Below are 23,068 nucleotides of genomic sequence, written 5' to 3'. Positions count from 1 at the left end.
AACAATTGCACACCCGCGTTCCTTTTCTGTTTGTATATTTTTTACTAAGCTGACAAGTTCTGTATGTTGACAGGAATGAGCCATGTTGAGCAAGCAGCTATCACAGCTGTAGCATGACAAATTTCTAGCTTCAGCTTTTTGCTTAAGTGAGTTGTGTTTTTCCCTTTGTCTTCTCTTTTTCACAGCAGCTATGGAATTTTTGTATTCTTTTATTCTCTTATTTTGTTTCATTTCGTAGTATAATTTATTTCTCTCACTTTTTTGTTGTTTTTTCCTTTCTCTATACATTTTCATTTTGTCAATTTTACCTTTTGATTTCATGATGGAACCTACAGTTGCAAAAATATCTTTAATTTAAAACACATCGCAAATTAAATACGTCGAATTGACGCATAAGAAAGGTGACGTTAAAAAAAGATAAATTTACGTTGAAATACGAAAAAAGACGTAGGGGACATTTTGCAAGTCTCAGAAAGTTAGAAATATTATTAATTATAGTCGCCGTCAGCTGAAATTCGTAGCGGTTATCGGTAAAAATAATCTAAACTATCAACCGCGTTCACTCGAGATATAGTTTTTCACATTCCATTCAAAAATCGCATTTAGAAAAACCACTACTGACCTACCTTTTAAGTGATCGCACTGTAATAATCCTGACCTTCACTTTTTCCAGAATATTTTCCATTGTAATTCCGCCATCTTCGTTTCTATGAGGATCATTTGTTTACATATGACATTCGTCACTGTACGCAGTTTCCTGAAATGTTCCTTTCATTGATGTGATAAGGTTTCCCGCGCTTTATGCAAATTTTATGAAATTGAACTCCACGGAAACACTTCCGGTAAAAACAATGGCTGATTCCACCATTCAAAATCGTCTATGAAAATGTGAAGGTCAGGATTATGACAGTGCGATCACTAAAAAGGTAGGTCAGTAGTGGTTTTTCTAAATGCGATTTTTGAATGGAATGTAAAAAACTATATCTCGAGTAAACGCGATTGATAGTTTAGATTATTTTTACCGATAACCGCTACGAATTTCAGCTGACGGCGACTATAACTAAACGGCTATACCAATACAATGGGTACCATTTTAAAGCTTAATCCATGAGCAATCTGATAAGCATAAAATACAAAATGTGAAAGCTTCGCATTCTGAACTGAGATGACACAATCTAAGAAAATGTGTAAGGAAACGTTGAATGTAGAATAAGGGGACATTTTGTAAGACTGAGAAATATGGCTTGTTTGGTTTTCAAAACAAACACGATTTTGAGCAAACTTTAATACATTGAAGTATAGTTTATGAGCGTCTTTCTATATTTTTAAATAGTGTTAGTCATTTAAAATATTGCAATTATTTAGAGAAGAAACTTTTATATGCAAAGCTAGTGACGTTAAAATCAAATGATTACAATGCTTACCTTTATTTTTTTCCGCCACCATTTTGCCTATTGACATGACTTTTTCGCCAAAAAAAGACGTCACAATTAATTTGTTAGTTATGACGTTACTGAGTGAAATTTGGCGGAATTTATGCAATGTTTGCAATATTTTTAAGAGATTACTAGAGTGATTACGGTAAAATTTTGTTACATCTTACAAGATATTTTCATAACAATTTTGGTTTAAACAGGCGGATTGACAAACACACATTTTATAAAACGACTATCTAATTTAATAATGATAAAATACAATTAAAACGGAATATTTTGGTATATAATGATACAGTACAGTTTGTTTTACTAACTGAAGTACATATTCGCCATCCAAATGTTAATACACGTCAAAGTAAGAAGTGACACCAGTATCGTGCGTAACAGTACCCAATTTCCGGTGGCGATGATACACAGTGACTATGTATTAGATTAATTGAAAACTTATGCAAATGGTGTTTTTTTTTAAATAAAAAGTTTCGTAATTGAGCAGAAAATTGTCATTTTATTTGTTTCTATTAACTTTTAAATTTTTTGTTACTATATATACTATATATATAGTCATTACAGTAAGCATGTATCGCCTTCTCTAAATAAAGAGCTTCGATTCTTTTGTTCTATTTCAACCGGGTTTCCGCCTATAAGTATCTGTCCATTCCTAATTTCATGGTTATCCAAATTTAGGACTTGAACCTACGTAAAGATTTTTTTGTTCATAGTATGTTTAGTGTTAAGTAAAACTATGGTATTTTCATATTTTAAGAGCAAGTTAATTAACAAGAGTGTCAGCATTTAATCATTTTATCTGTATTATCATGAAATAATAAATATGGAAAACCATACCAAAAGATATTTTAAAGATTAGTCACTATGTACAATGGTATAATATTTTAATGACGCATACTACCAAAAAATGTTTAGCCACACAATTTCTGACAGAAAAATTTCTTTTGCGCTTTCACAATTTTCATTTTTGGCGTATTAAAAAAAACCCACAGCTATACTGGTCAAATTTCAAAAAGTTAAACTGTTAGTCAACCTTTAAGGGGTCCAAATTTAAATCGTCATTTTTCACATGATCACTTTCTTATCCCCATATTTGTTTTAAAACATTTTATGTTTCTTCTTTAATCATTTCAACATCCTTTAAAACAGGTATGCTGTCAATTTTGTTCGATTTTTGAGGATTTTCAGCATAGATTTAAGCCCTTAAAATTTAACTCATATAAACTCCGTGGAAGCTCGGTTGCAAAACACTTTTTGAGTAGTCTATAAATAAAATAGCATATTAAGTTGGTGTTAACAAATATAAAGTTTTAGTTATTCTTATGGTGATATATATATATAATAAAAGTGATCTACTGAATTGTACAATCTTTTCTGCGACGGTGACGTCTACGGCGAGCCTCGTCAGCTGCTTGAGCTTGAGCTTGAGCTTGAGCTTGAGCTTGGCGTATCTGAGCTTGTAAATTTTGCATTTCTTCTTCGAGCTTACGTTTCGATTGTTCTTCTGTTTGTCGTCTAATATTTTCTTCCCTCATTTGCCTGTCTCTTTCTACTTGTTTTCTTCTGTGTTCTTCCTTTTCTTTCACTTTCATTTCGGCTTCTTTATAATCGGAGATACTATAATAAGTTCCCCCGTTTTCCTTAACTGTGCGTTCGACTAAAGCAATCAGATCCTGTACTTGTTGATCTGCAGGGGGTCCTTTCAGAGTATTGTCAAAGGCGATGTATCGGTTATTACATTGTCCAAGGAATGACTTCAGTTCAGTTGACAACGAGTTGATATATCCATTTATACTTTGACATGTTTGTGGATCATCTTTGTTGTCGCGTTTCCAGTCATCAAAGTGCGTAAACAGTACGATGACATGTTTCATCAACTGCTTTCCAAAATGTTTGATGAAAAAGTTAACAGTCTGTACGTCTTCTTGTGTAAACCGACCTATACGAACACATAACAAAATCGCATGCGGCCCTGGTAGAGTAAGAGATATGCAATTTTTAATTTCAAAAAGAATATTTGCATTATCCGTTCTGGTATCGAATATTCCTGGTGTGTCAACTAGACTTATTTCTTTTCCAAATCTACTAGTGTTTTCTTTCTGACATATTTGTGTGAGAGAACCGCTTTGACATCCTGCGACAAACAGTTGTTTGCCGAATATAGTATTTCCAGTTTTGCTTTTTCCGTTTCCGGTTTTCCCTATCAGAACCAATCTGAATTTACTTACATTTGTCATTTTTCCTGTTTAAACATGAAATTGTGTATTTATTATTTATATATAGTTATTGGTGCAATATGGGATAAAATTATTTTTCTATAATCTTGAATAAATTTTGTAAAATAAATCTTTTTTATTATCAAAATTGTGATATAAGAATGTGCTCTGTTAGGTAAAATCACAAAAAAACTCAACTCCGAGGAAAATTCAAAACGGAAGTTTTTAATCAAATGGCAAAATAGCTCAAACACATCATACTAATGGATAACAGCTGGTGAATCTTATGGAGACGAAACGCGCGTCTGGCGTACAAAATTATAAACCTGGTACATTTGATAACTATTTTATGTAGTTATACCACTGGGTCGATGCCACTGCTGGTAGACGTTTCGTCCCCGAGGGTATCACAAGCCCAGAAGTCAACACTTTGGTGTTGACATGAATATCAATAATGTGGTAATTTTTTTATAAATTTCCTGTTAATAAAAGTTTGAAGTTTTCGAAAAACTAAGGATTTTCTCTTATTTTAGATTACCTAAGACGTATTTAGCACAACTTTTTTGGAATTTTGGATCCTCAATTCTCTTCAACTTTGTACTTGTTTGGCTTTATAAATATTTTGATATGAGCGTCACTGATGAGTCTTATGGAGACGAAACGCGCGTCTGGCGTACAAAATTATAATCCTGGTACCTCTGATAACTATTTCATACTCCTGACTTGGTACATGCATTTTTTGTCCGACAAGTTGATTGGGTTTACTTTTGTTTTTTCTTTGTTTGTTTGTGGTTTTTGGGGTGAGGGTTGGGTTAGGGATATACATAGTACGATTGTTTTCTATTTCTTATTTTGCTATCTATTGTGGCCACGTATAAATGCAAGCATATATCTTACACGTGGAATATATGCGTAAAAATCATAAAAGAAATGTAGCTCATCTTTGCAAATTTTATGTTTAATAGGCTGGAAAAAAAGTTCTTATCTCACTCCATTCAGTGAAATAATACATATATACTACACACGTACTTATATGATTTATTTTTGTGTCGTGACCCTTTGATAGCGAATAATTTTTCAATGTAACGATTATTTACTTCTAGTAGTAGTATTTGTTTTGACCTGGGGTCTGTAGAACTAATAGTATTGTATAAGATAACACTTCCATTATAATGACTTATTATTCATACTATGAAAGATGTTTGAAGGAACGAATATTTACAAACGTAGCGAGAATCTATATAAGGAAACATTGCAAAGTCATTCTGCATGCTGTTGTCAATTAATAGCTAACAGTATTGAACAGAATCTTGTCGAAACAGTATTTTTTTTCAAAGTCTAGACACATAGTAATTAACTTACCTCAAATATATTTTATTCTACTGTGAACGTGTTTGAATATCCAAGTCTGATATATACTACTTTTATTACGCTTTGTGGGACTTTTCCATTCAAATAATATCTATTTTAAATGTAAATCCAAATGTCTATTTATAGAATATGGAAAATGCTATGGTATTATTATGAAACCAAAATCTATCGATTGGTAACAGATTTTAGGTTGTGCACTGGTCCGTTGTCTAAAACGAGATAAAATGTATGACTTTGTTTTATCATATTTCAATATTTTGAGGTGTCGAAAGTTTTTTCAAAGATTAAAAAATAAGCAATTACTTGGCATACATTGTGACCGTTGTTTCATCCTTTTCATCTAACATCTAAATTACCGATACATTTTGTACATTAAATATTGGTACTATATAATTTATATGAAGACCATGGTACAGGTTGATTTTTGGTAGATTTTTATAGATTTTTTTGTAGTCATATGAAACATTCCAATTAAAAAAAAAATTGAACATGTTTTATTTCTCAAAGTGAGTTTTATATACTTTAATTTCTAAGTTTTATTATAAAACAATTGTACGAGACCTTTCTTGTAAATTAAATCCTTTATATTATAAAAAAAAATCGTGATGTGAGAATGAGCTCTGGAAGGTAAATAGTAAAAACTGATTCTTAAATACAAACATCAAAAGGGACTAAACCATTTGACAACTGTTAATGAAATTTTTTAATTAACAATAAGGAATGTATGGAACACGTGAAAATCTATCATGGCTCTATCCCTTTATTTTTACGAGCTCTTTGATGATTATCAATGTCACGATTTATTTAACTTCGGTAACAAACTCTTAAGATAATAAGCCTGCGATCAACGATCACAGAATGAATTATTTGTCGATAATAAGTTATAGATTCTTAAAAAATGTTAAAAAAATTTGGCCCTTAATTCCTGGACGATTGTGGCAATAGTTGATTTGCCAATTACCGATTTGATTCTTTTATTACACACTTTTTATACAAATTACTTCCCTTTGTCAATCGTAGACTGGTTCAATACCGGACAAAATTGTCTGTATAATGAATTGAAAGTGATGAATCGGCGGTTTAACTAATTTTTCATGAAAAATAATTTCTGATGTCAAAAGTAATTAGCTGAACAACGAATTAATGTAATTAAAAGATTTGAAAACCTTAAAGATTCCTTACATTACGCACAGGTAAATTTGCTCTTTCTGCTAGCTCTCCATTGTAGGTGGCATGGTAGTATTTGCATTCCAGAATTTAGGTTGCTCTTTTGTGTACCCTACTTAGGTAAATGTATCTAAACAGTGTGATTGGACAAAAAATACAGTATCAACTGAACATACTTTCCCAAACTGAGTGATGAATCAGGTGTAGAAAAATATGAAATAATTTTACATACAGATGAAAATGAATTTTTGAGAATTTTTTTAAATTTTGTATTCACTGCACCATAAAAGACCTAAAAGTACTAGTGGCCTTAGGTTTTTAAAAATAGCAAAAAAAGTAAACGGTCATGATACATATTCAAATTCATTTCTGAATAGTAAAATGAAAGAACTTCAGTTAACTGTGAATGTAGAATTTTTTGCAGTGTTAGAAAGTGGTGTAAATTCTAAAAAGGCTATCATTATCCCTTATGGGCCAGGAAATACTACCGTGCCACCTGTAATTAAAATAATGTCCCTCATAAGGGAGACAACTAAAAAAGGAATCTCTAATTACAGGTTCAAATACGGGAATTGGCAAATGGCCTATTACCCCCACACTCAATCCCACCCTTCCGTTTGTAATAGTGCCAAGGTCCGAAAGAATAGTTGTTATTTGAAGCTATGACTGAATATACGTGTTTGTTTATATTAGCGTAAATATTGCCATAGTTTTAACCTCCATAGAATTGAAACTTCCAGTAAAATTTCATAGAGATCAATTGCCTTAAACTAAATATGTCTTCGGACGACGCCAACGCCAACGACAATGACAACAACATCATAGCATTCATTATACGACGCAAAGTGTGCTGCCTTTTCGGCTCCAAAATATAGCAGTTTAACAAAATAGTTTATATGTTAATTGGAAAGTAGAATACTTCTGTTACATAAATATGGGCTGTTATTCACAATATAATGCACATGTATATCGCGTACTAGCATCATTTAGTCATGCTTAATTACTGAAATCTTCACAAATTTAGTATTTGAGTTAATCTTTAGACGGGTTTCGTCTTAAATGGAAGTGACCGCATTTGTGTTCATTCTTAACATTTAAACATTAGATGATTTTACATAACATATATATAGGTTGAGAATGAACACGGATGCAGCCACTTTCATTTATGACAAAAACCATCTGAAAAGTTAGATATTATGGCATATTTGATAGATTTTGTCATATTTAAACTGGAGTATTGGTGTCTTTAATGACTAAATCAGTTCAAATCTTTCTCATTCACTAATTGAATCGACTAAATTAGACAATTTAGTGTTCAAAAAATTTAAAAAATCTTTTATCAGATGAACCTGAATTTCGAGGCTTAAGTTGACCCTTAACGGACCTACTCCGCAGGAGAGCTCTTGATGGCTTCAATTATTGTGTAAACTACGGAAGTTACATACCAAAAATAAACTTTCAAATTTATATATTCATATATATATAAACGCCTAAAAAGTGTACACAACAACACCAATAACCAAAAAAGGAACTATAAATGTAATTATTTATAAATATTTCGGATAAAAGATATCCTTCATCGGTATATATGAGTGTGATGTTGAATGAATCATTTATCAGTCTACTTAGATTAAACTATAACAATCTTGAAATAAAATTGAGAAAGGAAATGGGAAATATGTCAGTATCGTAACTATATCTCTTCTTAATAAGTCTGTTTAAAGGTTTTGTAAGCTTTTGAGGTGAATACTGACATGTTTGTGCTTTGTAAAGAATATTACCATAAAAGATTGGATGTGAAATACCTGAACGTATAAGATGTCTGCATGTTGAGTTATATTTACGAATTATTTCCTTATACCGGTGATAAAATTTAGTAAATGTTATGACCAGTTTGTGATATCGAAAACCCTGGTGTAATAATTTTTCAGTAATACATAAATTTCTCTCGCTTAAATCTAATGCGTTGTTACATACACGAGCAAATCGTACAAGTTGAGATATATAAACACCATAAGATGGTGACAAGGGAACGTCACCATCTAAAAATGGATAATTAACGATAGGAAATGAAAAATCATCTCTTTTATCACAAATTATTTGATTTTTGAAATGTATACAATAAAAAAGTTAAATCGAACATCAGGTAAGACGCTTGTACAATTCTAAAAATTTGTTAAACACGACATAGGTTATATTATCAGATTATTACATGGCTTTTTTCATATCGCATGTATTATCAGCCCTAGGTTCAATATCAGCCCAAGAGCCGCATGGCTCGAGGGCTGATATTGACCGAGGGCTGATAATACATGCGATATGAAAAATGACATGTTATGATCTTTTTATCATATGCTTCAACAATGGAGAAACATAACAGATTCATATATTAATCCTTTCACGTGGTTCCCAAACAGAAGTTCAAAGAGTGAGAAGTTCACGGACGTCGGACCCCAAATTTAGTACATTCGAAATGAAATCTTTCTACCATATGCTCAACAGAGAAGCAAAACATTTAAATATGGACGAATTGACCAAAAAAATCTTCAATATACATAATGAACACTTTTAGGAAAAGTCAACTTTTTCAAAGTAACTTTCTAAATTGTGTTTGAAACTTTTAAAAAATGCATTTATTTCATAATTTGTTTGTTTTTTATTTGTTTTTTTTATTAATATTTTATACAATATACTTTTCAGTATCCAAATAATTGTTTTGTAAACTATTTTGTAATGTTTTTCACTGAAAACGTAGCATTGAGGTGTATTTTCCGGAATATGCCGAGTATCACCAGAATGCCATGCGATAACGTTACGGAAAGGCATGTGATAACAATCGAAGTATGTGATAAACTTTTCATATCAGCCCGCTAAGCACCAATTCGATAAATATGGAATTTACGTAAATTTAATGCTATTATCATACAGTAAAAAATATATGTTATTTAGTCTAAGTATATGATAAGACTAATTACAACAGAGAGTTCAAATATATGCTTTAAATAAAAATATTAATGTGCGATATAAACTAGCACAATTATAAAGCTTTAACGGTGTCGACAATAATGGTTTTACAAGAACGATTGCGTCAATGAGAATTCCAAATAAATAGCACTGAACGATCTAAATTTGTAAATATTTCAAATTTGACAACGGTAGAGTAGTTACATCAGAGTCTGCGTATTTAAACATAGCAAACAAACGGCCGTGAACATATAATAATACATTTTGACTAAGGTTAACTAGTTGAACTTGGCTTGGTACTTTTACATTCCTAAAAAAAACTAAGCAATTATAAATTGTTATATTCAACAGATTTATTTTAGAGATGAGTAAGGTAAAGAAATAGAAACAGAGACTGTAGTAATAAGTAATATGTGAAACATTGCATGTATATCCCCCTAGACCAAGCAGAGTTGTGATCAATGATTGTAATGGTCAGTCGATTGAGATCTGCCTTTGTGTGGCTAGGGGGTCTCAAATGTCGACTGAGAGGGAGGTTTGGCTTGCATTAGTAGTCGCTACGATGACCGTACATTCGTTTGGGAAACGGCTGTTCTGACTCGCCAATATACTGTTTACCACATTTACACTGTAGGAGATACACATTCTTTGTAGTCATATACCAGAAGATAGCACAAAACAATGTTTTGATAAATCGGGGTATTAATCGCAAGAATATGTAAAGACACAAAACTCAAACATTTTTTTGAAATAATGTTATTATGTTCTGACCAGACAAATATATTGAATTCCTATGGATTTACACGTGTACTTAATTAAACGAAGATCCTGAAAGTCAAAGTTTTATGTTTAGACAAAAGTATAGTCTCTAAATGAAGGTTTCAAAAAAGACATATTTATAGCATTTGGGAAATATTGTAATGGGGTTAATGTTCGTACGGTGAATTATAAATACAACTAACTTAAATACAAATGTACACATGATCTTGAAGTGGATATTTTTTTTGGCTGGACAAAAGTATAATCTCTAAATAAGAAAAAAAAGTTGATAAATTTTCCAAACGACTTATTAATACACCTGGGAAGTACTCGAATGGGGTTAATGCAAGGTGAATTATAAATACAATTACCTTAAATACAAATGTACACAGTGAGCTCGAAGTGGATCAAATTTAGTATTTTTTTAATGTTTCAATAGAAATCAAATCAATAATATATTCAATTTGGCAAATGCCAAACGATTATATAATTATTTCAGAAATGCATTTGAAGTTCGTTATAACGCATAGTGTCAGTTGACCTACTATACATTATGGAAGAATCATATAAAAAATAGACTTGTAGATATACATAAATATTCATATATGCCAGAAGATAGCACCAATCAAACTTTAGGTTTTCAGGGTATTAATCCCAAAAATATATAAGAACACCGTTAACAAAAATAACAACTGTTTGGGAATTTCAGTTATTATGTATTAACCCATACGATGATATTTAATTTCTATGTACTTTATAATGAATTCAATAATCCCGACAGTTTATGAGCCGTGTTTCTATTGATAAAGATTTGAATGAGCGATGAACTTTCTCCAGCTGTTTAAGATTTAAATGTGTAACGGTACAGATTAGATCTGTCATAGATACAGACTTAGAACGACTGATGAAGTTTAGCAAACTGCCACCTCAGTTAAAGTAATCAAATCAATTAAGAATGACTAATATTTATTATATATAATTACACAGGCTTGTATTCAAGTTATAATATATACAAAAGAAATAAAAAAAAACATAATATAATATAATACAAAATATAAAATTGGCGTTACGGGCAACATGCTAGCAATTGATATGTATTTAAAAAATAAAAATAATACATATCTCAATTAAATTTACATTATTCGAGCATCTATCGCGGCACTTGCACTTGACGACAGAGTGTAGATGTGGTACCGTGACTTCAAATAACTTTGACCATATACTTTATGGAGAAAGTCACGAGCCACTTTAGTATACATCAAACAGAAACATAACTCGTAGAGTATTGAATGAAACCTCAAACAATGTGAACCTAATAGCAAAGCGAGCCTTTTAAAAGAGAGTATTTACAAGAGCTCGAAGCATAATTCAAAGAACAATATCTTACTTCAAAATACCTCTCTACGAGTGACATGTTGAGCGCTGGCCCATCCCTTGTCAAACATAGGTAACTCAAGTATACCCACTCTTTTAGTTTATTTTAATTAATTTTAATACCTGCATGTTGAGCGCTGGCCCAGCCCATGCTTAGAGGGTATTGGCTCACTTTGCAACCTGATACGGATAACCTCAAGTGAAAAAACCATTTGCACACTAAAACATGTATCCAAAAGAACTGTCAAATGGACAAACAAATGATTCGTTCACCCGACGAGAGGGCTGCCTAGTTATCCATTTTATTCAGGGCTGCCTGAGAACTCAGGTAATAATTTTGTGACAAGTAAAGAATGGATGAAATTCATTATTACATTGCCTGAACGAATTGCTACACATGTTGCCAAAGCACAAACCACAATCTCGGAGGTGTAAGGGGCGGATGGAGGGTCAATAATTACAAATAAAAATATTACATAAAATAAACATGTGTATCTAATCCATATAAAAATTACAACTGCAACTTACCTAAATTTCAAATGTACCCTAGACAAGTAAGGGAGGAGTTACTTAAGATTGATATGCCTTATATCAAACAAGATAGACTATTAACATTGCGGTCAGACAATTCCCAGACTTCCATAAATAAGTCAAGATTAAGAGATAAAGTAAACAAATTGCATCTGCAAGGAAATAAACACTTACATAAACTTTAATTAATGAACATTAATACACATCAATATATATCAATGTTAGACAAACGTATATTCTCTAAATAAAACGAAAAGTAGATCAATTTTAAAAATACTTATTAATAGCATCTGGGAAGTACTGGAACCGACCCAACCTTGCGAGGACTATGTTATAGCAAAAAAATAAAAGTCGTTAAAAATCCTATATGTAAGTCCTCGAATGGGGTTAATTCAAGGTGAGCTATAAATATAACTTACTTAAATAAAAATGAACATAATGAGCTTGAAGTGGATAAAATATTTAAAGACCCTGTCTACGACTTTTAAATAGCTTTGAAAATATTTGTTTATCAATGCACTCGAACATTATTCTTAATATTTTAACAATTTCGATTTGAGTGCCACTAATGAGTGTTATGTTCACAAAAACGCGCATTTGGAGCACTAAAAAGTAAAATACCAAAATTATGGAACTCCAAGGAAAATTCCACACGGAAAGTATCTTATCAAATGGCTAAATCAAAAGCTCAAACACATCGAACGAATGGAAAACTACGGTAAACATTCTATTTTGGTACATGCATTTCTTGTCAAGAAGCTTGTTTCTCACACATCAGATGATAATTGACGAACGTGTTGACATAACAAAAGGAATAAGGGCCCCTAAATTTGTTTCACGGCAGTTTAAAATCTTTACTGTAATTCACAGTATCACAGCAAAATGAGTGTACTTTATTTGTTGACCAAATCCTAGCTTATTTATGAACAGATCACCTAATTATGAATGCCAAAATATAGCACAAAACATACATTTGATAATTTTTTACCGGTTTTGAGTATTAATCCCCCATTATATAAAAAGAACCTTCTTACCTTTAACCAAAACCGAAATTCTTTTTGAAATACAGCTTTGCATTGTCATTGGAATGTGAATTAATCCATATTAGTAAGCGATTCCTTTCAATGCAAAACTTTACAAAAAGGTTAAATTTGCAATTTTGTATCAAATGCCTTCATGTTGAAAATTATTTTTACTTATTCAAGTTCAATACTTTCGAAATTGACCGTGTAAGTGAAACGAAAACAGGGGAAAATAGCCCTTTCTCTTTAAACACACATTTTTTGCAATTACTTACTTGGGTTATATTCTTGTTTTCTTATAGACCCCAAAAAAATATTTTTAAGCATCTTCAAGTGATCTTTAACATAATTTATAGACGCAAAATGACCGAATACTTTTCGGCAAAGATGGTATCAAAACAAAGACTTCTATTAAAAATATCTTGAACAGAGAATGGCCATCCAAACAATAGAATCTAACCTAAAGAAACCAGACATAGACTATTCAGTCCTTGAAATCACAATTATCAACTCGAATAAGATATATCAAAGAACTTCAATAAATGCAAAGTTGATACATATGGCGATCCAAAGAAATCCAAACACGTCTTTCTTTTCTGAAGATATGACTACTTTGCGACTCAAAGATATATTGCTAGGAATCAAAATAAACATTCATCAAAGTTAACCTCAGTCAAAACAACTAATTCTATTATAAGACATCGAATTGTACCAATAAATTTCATGATGACAAGTTTCTAGTTATAATTATCATTTCAATACCCTTAATTGATAGTATTCAGAAATGGTACTAATCATACTGAAAAAAAAGAATCCTATGAGTTGGAATCAAACGATATAACTTTAAACAAAGACTCAGTCCATTACCCGTTTGCCTTGCTTTCTCAACTAAGGCTCGATAATTCAATTATCATGTAACAGCATACTATTACAATTTCCCTAGCCCTGTATATATTGACTTGTAACTTCTGAAGAAATACGTTTTTTACAAAAATATCCTTTATGATGGACGACAATTTGGAAAACCTTTGATAGAGCAATTAATGTATAAGACTGGCATTGTCCGTTTATTTTCGATTGATGAGTTTGACTGTTCCTCTGGTATCTTTCGCCCCTCTTTTATTCAAGAGTTTTGAATTTCACCGTAATAAATTTCAAATAATACACCAGACAGCAATACTAGTAATTTTTTTTTTCTAGATTTGGATATTTCATTTTTTTTCCCTTTTGGACTGTGATGTGGACTGATCCTTTTACTGCCGACCATATGGTATGGATCCTTCTAAAAAAATCATGTAGAATTTAAATGAGAAAAACTACCACCTAATTTATGGACAGAGACATAAATATCTTGGGGTTAAAAATCTTTGTGAGCGCTCAAACCTCATCTAACCTCGGACCTCGGTGTTACAGAACAGTATAATAACAAACTGAAAAATCAATTGCAATTCCATTAAATAAAAAAGCAGTACATGCACAAAGCAACTAACGTAAAAACAATAGAAACTTACCGTTGTATGTACATATATTTAATGTAAATTTCATATAACATCAAATAAATTCAACAGTACCACGCATTGATTTAAGATTTTAAACTGTCACCCTTGATTTTACATTGAGACTATTCATAAACATGGAAAAAAATCATAGGCATGTTTTTGTCTTTTGATCAGATATGCTATACCCTTTGTAAATTGAAGAAAAAAAACCATTGTTAAAAATGAATAAATAAACATAGTACGTCAGATATTTTGTTTTCAAATATTAAACGTTTAAATTGTATCTTAACAGTTAATTTACTCTTTAAAACTACATTTTGTTTTAATCCAACAGTTTTCAAAATACGGACACAGTATAAAGAAGTGATCGTAATTGATCGTAATTTGTATCTTGTGTACACATGTACAAATAAACTGTTGTTAGCAATTTACCCCAGGGTTTCCGCTGGCGGTCGCCATTTTCGCAATTTGCGAAAAAATAATAATTGTGGCGATAAAAATTCGTCATTTGCGAAAGAATTTGGCGATAATAATATAAACAACGATTTATTTTCCCCCATCTTGTTTATTTACTTTTTTTCGAGTTTCTCGGACTTTACCTGATCAGACAATACTCGGAATTTACCTTGACCTCATTAAGATTTGGACAGAAAATCAGTAATTGCATTTTATAGCTATCGACAACAAAAGATTAATTAATAAAGGTGTTGATTGAATTGTTTGACAAAATGATACGGTTAAATGGCTTCCACTAAATGTTACATACAGATTTATTTACCACTTTGCGACGCACGTGTTTGAAGCAAACTTTTGACGTCTCCTCTCCTCTTAAAGATAGTTCAGAAAAGAAAGATGTTGTGACGAAAAATGTTCAAAAGCAAGAAAAATCTCTGATTTAAAACTTTAATTATCCTTTGACTTTAATCAGAGACATATATGTGTCTCTGCTTTAATATACGTAATTGATTAGGGAGACTACTTTAAAGTCGTTTGAGTGACACACGTGTATCAAGCATAATTTTACTCTAAACTTTTTCATTTACTATGGTCAAGGAAAGAAACTGTCGTTATGAAGAAATCTATCCAAAAGGTTGGGAAAAAACCCTCGAATAAGAGTAACCCTTTAATGTAATGACTACACATGAAATGAGGGCTCAATTTCATATGATAAAAGCTTTTGTTTAGTTGTAAAAACCACTTCTTAGTATAAAAGGGCACATTAGTATTTTTCTTTTAAAGAAACTTTCCCTACGAACTATACTGGTATTATATGACATAAACATGTCCATTAATTTTGTTATATTCCAGGACTTATATCTTCTTTAGTATTAAAGTATAGTGGGCCCCTCTTTAGGAAAGTTGTTTAAAATACAATGAATATTTTTCCTTTTTAAGTTAAAAAAAAATTCTGTTGTTTTAAAGTAAATGTTTAGTATTTATTCATTAAAATGTAGACTCTAAAATAAGTTTGAGGGAAAGCAAAATCATATTATTTAAGGGAAAGGGGGGGGGGGGTAGATAAAAGGTAAATTTTAAACGAAAAATATATTTATGATACTTGGCGAAAAAAATAATAAAGTGGCGAAAAATATATTGTTTTTGGCGAAAGAGGTGGCGAAAAAAATAATTGACCCAGGGGAAACCCTGATTTACCCCCTGATTAAAAGTTTCTTTTTATGTTTTATGTTGTAGTAAATCTACCTACAAGTTTTTAAATCAAACTGATAAAAAGAAAATTTTGAAAAGACACACACATGTTAACATGCACTTCTCGTGTTACGTTTTAGAACAATAATGGACTTCGTGTATATTTGAAGAGCAATATTGACAACTGCATGTTTGATAATATCAATTATAATTTTGGGCATAAAGTGATCTAAAATGCCTCATTTATTTTTTACACCATAATGATCATGTTCATATAACAAAATACTTTATTTCAGTTAAAATAACTTTGATGACCCACCGTGGACTTTCAAATCAATGGAATTTTAAAGTCCATTTATAAGATTGGGAATTTTTGGGAAGTCCACTAGTAATGTCACAATGACGTCATAAACATGTCGAATTTTAAGTGGTTAGCCTTAAATAACCATTTCATCCGCATGAAAAATATTAAATACACATTAATATATTTGTAAAATTCTTTTTGTACCAAACATTTCTTGGGTAAAAGTGTTAATCATATCGAAATATAAATAACAAGCACACATAAATAACCTAAAGTCGAGAGAAAATGCGTGTATCTCTTATTTCCTTCAAAATTACTGAAGGAATTCATCAAGCACCAGGGGTTTGACTTCTAAAAATCTTGTTCTTCAAAATTACGGGGCATTTTGTTATCAGTTTCCGCAGAATTGATATAACCGCTGTGTTTAATGATACCTTTTCTCTCTCTCTCTCTCACTCTATTTACCTTGGTAAGATTTACTTAATCATATGCATTAGCTTTACAAATGAATGTTTTCAATGGATAATTAAACACTGTTTGTTATTTATCTTAATAAATGGAATAAATTGGATTGTTGGATTGTTACTTGCTAAACTCTTGAGGCAAAAAGATACAATGGAGTTATAACTGGTGCATTTATTATTAATATCATCACAAATGCGTTTTATTTTTTGTACCAGCTAGCACTAGGTCAGCATATTGAAGCGAATATGTCTTAAATCCTACAGCATTTGGCAATGATCAAGTATTTGTCTCTTAATGTATCGTTACTGGCTAAAATAAATGGTGGACTATGGTATCATTTCAATGGCAGATCCAGTGAGTAGGGATAAGAATCTTACCTATTTAGATGATGTTCTCTCACTAAATAATTCAAATTGGATGTCTATGTTGAACAGATACATCTAAGTCTGCTTCATATCTTGAGTTACATATATAAATTGACAATGATGGTAGGTTGAAAACAAAACTTTTCGCCAAAATAATGATTTCCGCTTCCCAATTGTAAACATTCCATTTCTGTGTAGTAACATTCCAGCAGCGCCTGCGTACGGAGTATTTATCGCTCAATTGATACAATACTCGCGGGCTTTTTATTTTCTATTGCTGCTCACAAGGAAGCTATTAAACCAAGAGTTTCAACTGGTGAAGTTGAAATCATCCCTTCGTAATTGTACGGCCGCCATCACGAGTTGGTTGACAGGTATGAAATAACCGATTCACATCCACTTCTCTCTTCACCACCAATATGACCTACTAAATTAGACTATTCACCGGGTTTGTAAAAACATATCCAACACGACGTGTACCACATGTACATAAGGAGCAGAATCTGTTTATTCTTCTTTTTTTGCGGGGGGGGGGGGGGGTTCGTGTTGCTTAGTCTTTAGTTTTCTATGTTTTATCCTGTGTACAATACTTTGTTTGGTTTTTTTATTTGTTTTAGCCATGGCGTTGTCAGTTTATTTGCAATCTATGAATTTCACTGTCCTTCTGGTATCTTTCGCCCCTCTTTTACCCACCTGGCAGTTAGTAAAACACGATAGAACTTTCTTCGGACAGTTAAAAAACATGTGTCAAAACGGTGTTGAATATTTCTTTACACACGATACATATATGGTTTATATAACCCCAGATAATAGTTATCAAAGGTACCAGGATTATAATTTAAGTTAAGATAAATTAAAAATAGAAAAGTTCTATTTTGATAAAACACTCGGCATAAGAGCTTTGAATACTTGACGGGTGATTTCTCAGACTGCAATTAATTTACCCCACGTCTATACGGTATTAAAAGGAAGTTAAGCTGCTTTTTTAAAATAAAATAAACTTTTACCACGATAAAAAAAAAAACATTTTAATGTGACATAAGTGTTTTGTTGAGATTGATGTCATGAAACTGCGAAAATTTAGCGACTTCTTTTAATTCTGTACTACTGTAAATTTTGACACGATCATTTTTAAAAATTGATAATCGCTGAAAAGAACATCGAGCCCTCCTAGAACGTACTAAAAGTCTAAATATAACCATATAAATTTCCAGAAATAAATTTAAAAGTCCAATAATGCTAAAAATACAAATGTAAATTCCAAACACATGGGTTATTTAAATATTTGAATTTAGATGTTTAAAGTATAAAGCTTATAAAAGTATATAAAAACTGTTTAAAGAACTATACAGCGGTAAGTCTTTCTGTAAATTTGTTTGGGACATTTTGTTTCCATATTTTTTTAAAGCGTCAATTTAAGGTTTTTGGAATCAGTTCCATTCCATTTTAAGGTAGATATTTTAAAACTTACACACTGTATTTTTTCGTAATTATGTTATGACATTGTAAAAATATTTAAATATAGCATTGGTGGATTTTTCTGGGTTGTTTGTATTTATTTGCACTGGCTAATGATTGTTTGTACCAACATCAAATGGAAAACAGGAGGGCGTCAGTGAGACAGGAACTCGACGGTACAAACAATCTAAAAACGTCTTGAAGTCAAGACAGTCTTCAACAATAGGCAGATGTTAAAACAATATGTTAAGCTCTAAATCGAGTTCACAAAGGTTAGCAGTACATTAATTAGAGGCTCTCAAGAGCCTGTGTCGGTCACCAATATCTACCTTTGGTTTAAGAAATTCTTTCTAATACGGTTAAAATCATAATTGATAATATTAGATATCTCAATAATGACTGAGACCAAGTTTGGTATAATTTAGCCCAGTAGTTCAATTAAAATCAGTTCATCCTTTAGTAGTCTTACAACAGTTTCTGACGATCCGTAATCATCATCTGAATTAGTATTAAAGTTGTGACCACATGAAATAGTATTTTTTTTTACAATTTTCTCATAGACTTCTTTAGTAAACCCCTGTGTTCTATATTTAGCCCTGACAGCAAGCTTGGTTGATTGGCGGGGTCATCGGATACATCTTAAAAATAAAATACCATTAGGATGGTTTAGCCTAAGTTTGGTTTTATTAAGACCAGTAGTTTCAAATGAGAAGATTTTTGTAAAAGATTATAAACATTTACGATAAATTGTGAAAAAACTACTTTACAGACCAATAACTCTTTTCGGGATTAATTGACAATTTTGGTCAGTTTGCTTATTTGTAGATCTTACTTTGCTTAACAAGTTTTCTGTTCACAGTATATCTCTATATATAACAATATTGAAGGTTATAACAAAAGACTTCAAATTTCCTTAAATTACGAATTCAGAAACAGCAACCCAACAACGGGTTGTCTGATGCGTCTGAAAATTTCAGGGAAATTTTATCGTGACCTGATGATAATTTTTCCAACTTGTCAGTTTTACATTAAATTTAGTTTCAGAAGAGAAGATTTTTGTAGAAGTTAACGGAAGACAGACACCTAATGATGAGAAAATCAAACTAGCAATTTGAGCCAGGTGAGCTCAAAATGAGAATTTCAGACTGGAAGGGAATTATTGTGCTATATATCTAGTTTTTCCATTATTTTTTTTATTTTTAATTCTTTCAGACGGAGGTATTTGAAAAATGGATCACGCGCCTGAAGATGAAATCCGTATAGTGTTACTTGGAAAGACGGGAAGTGGAAAGAGTGTAACGGGAAATGTTATTTTAGGAAAGAAGGAATTCAAATTCGGATCCAGAAGTGCTTCAATAACAAAAAAGTGCCAGTTAAGGATAACAAATAGATTTGAACGGGAAATTAAAGTGTTAGACACACCAGGGGTGTTTGACACACATAATGAAAATGAAAGCACCCAAGAAGAAATAAAAAGATGTATTAACCTTACAACGCCGGGTCCACATGCCATCCTCTTATGTGTGCCTATTGGTCGGTTTACTGATCAAGATGTAGCTACCGTCAATCATTTTGTTAGCCATTTCGGTGAAGCCTTGATGCAGTATGTTATAGTCTTGTTTACAAGACTTGATGATTGGAAACGTGATGAAGTAGTTACTAATATTGATTTGTATATAAAAACATTGGTAGAATGTCCAAGAAGCTTTCTTCAAAAATGCAATAATCGGTATATTGCATTCGACAATACTCTAGAGGGTAATCAAGCAGATGAGCAAGTTAAAAGATTGTTAGATGTCATTGAAAAAATGGTGACGGATAATGGAGGATCCCATTATACAAATGCTGACTACGCGAAAGCAGAGAAACTTCTCCAGGAAAAAATTGCCGAAGAGAAGGCAAAAAAGGATCGCGAAATACTTGCAGAACAACAAAAAATACGACAAGAGGTGGATGCTGAAGTCCGGAGCGGTTATGAAAGGCGGTTAGAGGAACTAAGAAATCAAATCAAAAACATTAATCGTGATAATTGTATACGTATATACGAACGGGGTTCATCATGTTCTATCCAGTAAATGACGATCAGTAACTACTAAACGTCAAAACTCAAAATTGTCTTTCGACCAGGCGGTTTAGCCTCAACCTTTCAAACCATGTCATCATTTTACTTTTGTTCTCAATTTTTTATTCAAATTTTTATATGTATATCGGGGTATTAATATTTATAGGTTATAAATATTGAATTTGTAAATTATCTACTTATCAATTAGTACGCTTAGTTATTTATGGCAAATACATTTTACATGAACATAAATCTTCCATAAATCCATGTTCAAATTTGAAAATTTAAAGAACTTGTGACATGTTTAGGATATCTTTGCTAGGATAAGCATAAAACAGCTTCGAGGCGAGGTCTAAGCTATGTCCTACAATAGTCATAAGAGGATCATTCGACATGTTCTAAGATATATCTTACAACAGGTCTTTTGATGGCTTCATAAAACCGGTCCCTGTGTTTCTGTATGATACATGATATTAGTGCTCTTTGTTAAATAAAAATATATCATACTTTTATAATTTTGACATTCATTTGGTCTTATTATTATTTGATTAGAAAGTTCATTTGGTTGAATTATGCTATTACTTAAAGCGTTTCAAGATTTTCTCTTATTATAGTATTTGTTTATAAGTGCTTATATTGGTGTGTTTTTTTTATAAATATATCCTGTTGTTTGCATGCTATAAATGCTCTTTGAAACAATAAATATATATACTTTTATAATTTTAACTTTTTCATTTGGTATCATTAAAATATTATTAAAAAGTTCATTTTGGCGGGATATACTGTAACTCAAATTACAAGTACATTCCGTAAATCCCTAATGTAAACAAATCATGTTTCTCCAACAAAAATTCTTTACCTGTATTTAAGAAGAGGGACGAAAGATACCAGAGGGTTAGTCAAACTCATAAATTGAAAATAAACTGACAACGCCATGGCTAAAAATGAAAAGGACAAACAGACAAACATTAGTACACATGACACAACATAGAAAACTAAAGAATAAATAACACGAACCCCACCAAAAACTAGGGGTGATCTCAGGTGCTCCTGAAGGGTAAGCAGATCCTGCTCCACATGTGGCACCCGTCGTGTTGTTTGTGAGATAACAAATCCGGTAACTTGTCTTATTCGGTAGGTCACATTCATAAGAATTGATCCATGCTGCTTTTTGTAAATTCTTTGGGGTGTAAAAGCGTTGACCGAAATACATTTTGTATGAAGCGCGGGAGAACTTCAATCTAAAAATGTGCGCACGGTCAACGCTTTTACAACCCTATGATATTACAAAAAGAAGCATTCCATACTTACAATTACATTTTGTTAGCTAGGATAATAAAAACATGATTTTTAACAATTTTTTATTAATTTACCTGTGCACTTTATTATGGGACCTGGTGTCATTCTGAATGTTACATTTCATTGTGTAATGAATGTTAATTTCAGAAGGACGCGATATTACTGTTAGACAATCAAAATAACTTATCAAAACATACATCTAATGTTATCATTTTACTGTTTGAGAAACATGATCACACCGTAAAAATAATGTTAATCCAATTCTTGAACCATTGTATGTATCTATACTACTAAATCTGAAGACCGTTTTGAGTTCACCTAATAAACGTGTAACCGAAGAAAGCTACAAGTCAAACTTATATAAGGGTATATATACTTGATAGGGTATACTGAATATTTTATCCTTTTACATCGATTAATGTTTAAAACAATAAGCAATTAGACACATTATAAGTTCCGGGACTATCCGATGCGATTTCCTTTTAGTAATGTCATTTAAGGGGTTAGTGGCCTTAGGTTATTAAAAATAGCAAAAAAGTAAACGGTCATGATACACATTCAAATTCATTTCTGAATAGTAAAATGAAAGGACTTCAGTTAACTGTGAATGTAGATTTTTTTGCAGTGTTAGAAAGTGGTGAAAATTCTAAAAAGGCTATCATTATCCCTTATGGGCCAGGAAATACTACCGTGGCGCCTATACGTCACATGCTACCTATTACCTTATCTGTACGTTCCGCATTTGTCAGGCGCACCTCCAAACGGTGTATTTAGTAGAATTTGCTATATAATCGGGTCATAATTACAGGGTTGACACTAATATCATTGTCACATTGTTTTCTATTTTAGTATTTTAATCAGCATGACTTTATAAAATGACAATACGAATACTAAAAATCTATTCTAGACTTAAAAAAAGGCGTAGGTACAGTTTCGTATTTGTTAGCCGACATGACGTAAATACGACGAATCCAAGAATATAACTTTATTTATAACTTATATATGACAATGCTGTTGATTAAAAATTATTCCATTCCAGACCGTTTTGTTTTCCAAATAATAATTGATAAGCTCAAGGTTGGTTGACGTGTTCAAACAGAAAGATTTTTTAAGAAGATACTTT

General features: G+C 31.7%; 1 protein-coding gene and 1 long non-coding RNA gene across 2 annotated transcripts; one reads left to right on the top strand and one right to left on the bottom strand.

Annotated features, from left to right (window-relative positions):
* Window positions 1–2,963: 2,963 nt before the first annotated feature.
* Window positions 2,964–5,067, bottom strand: LOC143043895 (uncharacterized). The gene is made up of 2 exons (XR_012968592.1): window positions 5,021–5,067; window positions 2,964–3,684 (listed from the first exon to the last, which is right to left on the bottom strand). It is a non-coding gene; the product is annotated as an uncharacterized LOC143043895 (long non-coding RNA).
* Window positions 5,068–18,448: 13,381 nt separating this feature from the next.
* Window positions 18,449–21,161, top strand: LOC143048787 (GTPase IMAP family member 4-like). The gene is made up of 2 exons (XM_076222688.1): window positions 18,449–18,480; window positions 19,797–21,161. Exon 2 carries the CDS (start codon window positions 19,814–19,816, stop codon window positions 20,657–20,659), a length of 846 nt encoding a protein of 281 aa, XP_076078803.1. The 5' UTR covers window positions 18,449–18,480; window positions 19,797–19,813; the 3' UTR covers window positions 20,660–21,161.
* Window positions 21,162–23,068: the final 1,907 nt, after the last annotated feature.

This window comes from Mytilus galloprovincialis, chromosome 1 (assembly GCF_965363235.1).
Source record: "Mytilus galloprovincialis chromosome 1, xbMytGall1.hap1.1, whole genome shotgun sequence".
In the NCBI taxonomy this organism is placed as follows: Eukaryota; Metazoa; Mollusca; class Bivalvia; order Mytilida; family Mytilidae; genus Mytilus; species Mytilus galloprovincialis.
This window is presented reverse-complemented; position numbering and strand designations above follow the sequence as displayed.